Genomic DNA, 4,085 nt, shown 5'->3' on the forward strand with positions numbered 1-4,085 from the left:
CTTGCGAGTGATTGCGAGTGCTGCCAACAGTGCCGACTTGCCAAGTGACAGCTGATGACAGGACTTGAGAAGGAGTGATATCTTTGGAAGAACGTAAAGCGAGACGGAGAAGAAAAAAAAGATACGTCATTCACGCTATTTAGATAAGAGATAAATATGCGCTTTCGAATGTCGGCGAGGAGCAATAAACAGACGGGATAGACCACGATAGATCACGATAAACCACAGAAATACGGAGGGATACTCATCAGGTGGAAAAACGGAAGCAGACACCTGTTGCTGCCGGCCTCTAGTTGGACGATTGCAATGGCTCATCTACTCAAAAACCTCACCAATAGTATCTGGCATGCATTTCACGCTCTACAGGCCGATGCCACCAACACGGTCGCCAAATCCAAGTTAAAGGTGAAACTTTGAATAATAAAATGTCATAAAATCCATTTGGATAGCTAAATAAGATCGTCCTCTATTATCTTCTACTATCTCTTTTTTGTTTTCTTTTTTCTTTGATATAAATTCTTATTGATATTAATCTTATTCATTTCGATGTTTGATTTTGATAGGTATTGACAGCCAATATTGGTACCTTGATGGATTTGTATGGCGTAGAAAAAGGCCTGGAGCATTACCGGAGTACGCAAAGTTTAACGTTCGATCAATACATTTATTATTTACAGAAAGAAGTAAGATCTCTTTTAAAATGCATGTATTATAAACTGAAACAATATGAATATGAGATAAATGTTAATATTCTTAATTAAAAGAAATGGTAGAATTTTATATAAAGATGTATACATAAAATATGTGTGAATGTATATTTCGAAACGTTTTGGCTCATACTTTTATTATTAATAAGTTGTAGCAAATACTTGACCGAGGCAAACTTGTAGGATATGTGAAAATTAAAGCAGGATATTCAGATACACAAAAGCTAATTTTTAAAAGATATGCAAGAGAAATTTTGCTTTATCCTCTTATTTTCAAAATGCAGATATCTTTGAATCAAAGTTTCTCAAGATATTTATTTCAAGTACCTTTTTTTGCTACCCTCACTCATTCAAAAACATTTGCTTCGTTTTTGCTCATCCAGCTTGATGCAGTCTGTGCAGTCTCAAAAATTTCAGGTGTTCTCTTCTGTAACTGACGCTACCTCGGTACAAACATTGAAGACAATGGAAGAAGGGGTAGATGAAATTTGCTGGCTGGTTTGTAAAAAGATCTATCTGGAGAGATCCCATTCAGTTTTTAATGATCATAGTGTTTACCAATTGTTCAGAATTTACTGTCTGCTGGCCGAGACGGATTCAGATGCAACAGATTCTTATCTGGTTAGCGATTGCTTATAATAAATTATATAAACCAATGTCTTCAGCAATTTTTGATAATCAATGTGTCGCTTTTGGTGATGTAGGTGATAATGCATGGCGACGAGGTAGCGCGAATCGCTTCTCATCTAGTAATGTCATTGGGTCTACAATGGGATGCGGCAGATTTCTCAGCTTTATCAGTGGCTATTGGAACATTTAGGTAATTTGTCATTTCCAGCTTTATCATATTAATCGCAAAAATAAAGATATAAAAAAATGCAATTTGTTGATGAAAAATTTATCGGGAAGGTTTCCCACATTTCTGGCAGTTTTGGAATCCAAATATAGTGGTGGTAATACTTTGGACGTTATGGCGTTATCAGAGGCGATTGACGATCTCTACCAGATTTACATAGAAAATGTGGTGAAAAAGGTAAATCAATGTGTATGTTTTGCTCCATTTTGCTAATAAATTGAAGAAAATTTGATTCTCAAATTGACGGGTCTTCCTCTAAATTCATGCTATAATAATGCACGAATACGTTCTGACAAGAATTATGCAAGAAGCACATGATGCAGCATTTATCTATATTGTTCATTAAATAATAAAAAGAAGGATAAAATATTATATATCATCGTCGCTTCATCCGTAAATACGCTTCATCTGAATACACTCCATGTTACAATCTTATGTTTACATACACATATAGTTGTAAAGCCCGTATCAGGTTACCGAGCCTGAATAATGAACGAATCACAATGACTGACTGATTGTGATGGTTCACTATGGAGTTGACAGTCGAATCGACCTGCAAAATCGGTAATCTAATATGGACTTGAGAGGAAACACAGATCGCGTGCATTACAATGAAATAATTTTCTTTTTACAAATATCGTTGCAGGGCTATTTAATGAAGAAAGGTTTCTTGCTGCCAACATTACGATATTTTTGGTTTATCCTGCGTCCCGGTGAATTGACATATTACAAAGATCCCCAACAAAAAGAACCGTCCGGATTAATACTGCTGAACGCTAATTGTTGGGCCGATACTGTGACAAACGGTGGAAAACCCGATAGAAGATTCGTGCTTAGCACTCCCGAACATAGATGCATAGAGCTAATGGCAGAGGATCACAAAGGCAGGCTCCAATGGCTCGCGGCATTACAAACAGCCATTCAGCATTCGAGCGAGAAGATCGGTTATCAGAGAAGTTTAGCTAATCAACGAAGATCCTTGCGACAAGTAAATGCAAATTATTGAAAAAAAAAAATACGTAAAAGATGTTTTAATAAAATTTTTTTAGTTAACAACGTTTTAGTTAACATTTATTCAACAACTTATATTATTACTTGCTAGGCTATTAAACAGGAAAAAGAAGAGACCAAGTTGGAACTTCAGCACGAGAGGCAAGCTAGAATCGCCGCCGAAATACAAGCTCGGAAATTGGAAACTCTATCGAAGGAGGAAGGTGCTAAAGTTCAACAATTAGAAGATGTTAAACAAAAATTAGAATTGCTGCTACAAGAAGAAAAACAGGCTCTACGCGATGAGGAAATAGGTAAAAAGCTGTTATAATAATCTAATTTTTATCGTATTAGTTCTAGGATTGTATAATTTAGATAGATATGCCTTATGTATATTGCAGTACGAAGTTTACAAGCGAGAGTATTACGCGAAGAATGGGAGAAAAGAGAGCAATTAGAGAGACTGCAGCAGGAGCAGCAAGAATTGCTAGAGATGGAGAAGATGAAAAGAATGGAATTTGAACAGATGCAGAAGCAAAACGAGCAGCAGTTACAAAGTACATAACATTTAAATAATATAAAAAATAAAACGTCTGACTTAAATCTTATTAGTTATATTAATATAATTCTTTCCAAAAGCTACACAACTACGTACACATGTATATTTCTTTCCTTTTATAGTTTTCATTTTATATTCTTAATGTTATTATTTTTATTCTTCAATTTCTATCTTTGAAAATTTCCACTTTTGCATTATTCTTTTATATTAATTTTTAGATGCTGAACTACGACTTCAGCACCTGGAAGCGGAAAGGGAGCATTTGGATACGGAGTTGCGAACTGCACGCGAAAAGGTGAAACGTGCGGAAGAAGCTCAATTTTTATTGGAAGCACAAATCGTCACACGTCCCTTGAGAGGAAGTGAGAGGATTCGACGTACTCAAAGCTTTATACCGACAACAAAAGAACGACCGTTGTCCATAGAGAAAATTGACAGCAGGTCTATGACAATACAGAAGAATATATGACATAGATAGCTAAAAGATCGATACCTTTATCGCCCGAATTGCATTTAAGTCTTCCACCAAATAGAGTGACACAAAAAACCTATAGAATCTATTATACTGTTGCAGAACAACTATATTATATTTTCATAAAGAATGTGAGAAAATTCCATGCGAATTCGATGGTACCTTATTCTTGATGTCTTGTTTTATTCGCAATCTTAGCCAAAAAGTATTTAGTTTTAGTATTGTATAAACAGATTTTATATACGCAAATTCCCGTTCTTTATATTTGAAGATAATGTAATTTTTATCTTATAGAAGACAAGATACAATGTATCCACATCCGTATATAAATATCGTACAAAATATATATTCTTTTTTTCGAGTGTATTATCATAAGAAAATATTTAATACAAATTTATACTTAATTATGTTGAAATATATATATATATATATGTATGTGTTAGTGTTAGTGTTTGTTTGTGTGTGTGTGTGTGTGTGTGTGTGTGTGTGTGTGTGTGTGTG

The 4,085-nt window shown here is 34.7% G+C and overlaps 1 protein-coding gene across 1 annotated transcript; it reads left to right on the top strand.

Moving 5' to 3' along the window:
* Positions 1 to 306: 306 nt before the first annotated feature.
* LOC105625219 (switch-associated protein 70-like) lies at positions 307 to 3,581 on the top strand. The gene is made up of 9 exons (XM_012206559.1): positions 307 to 405; positions 564 to 683; positions 1,125 to 1,328; positions 1,412 to 1,527; positions 1,617 to 1,740; positions 2,210 to 2,551; positions 2,666 to 2,867; positions 2,955 to 3,110; positions 3,331 to 3,581. Exons 1-9 carry the CDS (start codon positions 307 to 309, stop codon positions 3,579 to 3,581), a joined length of 1,614 nt encoding a protein of 537 aa, XP_012061949.1.
* The last annotated feature ends 504 nt before the right edge of the window (positions 3,582 to 4,085 follow it).

The sequence above is a fragment of the Atta cephalotes genome (genome assembly GCF_000143395.1).
Source record: "Atta cephalotes unplaced genomic scaffold scaffold00343, whole genome shotgun sequence".
Taxonomy (NCBI): domain Eukaryota; kingdom Metazoa; phylum Arthropoda; class Insecta; order Hymenoptera; family Formicidae; genus Atta; species Atta cephalotes.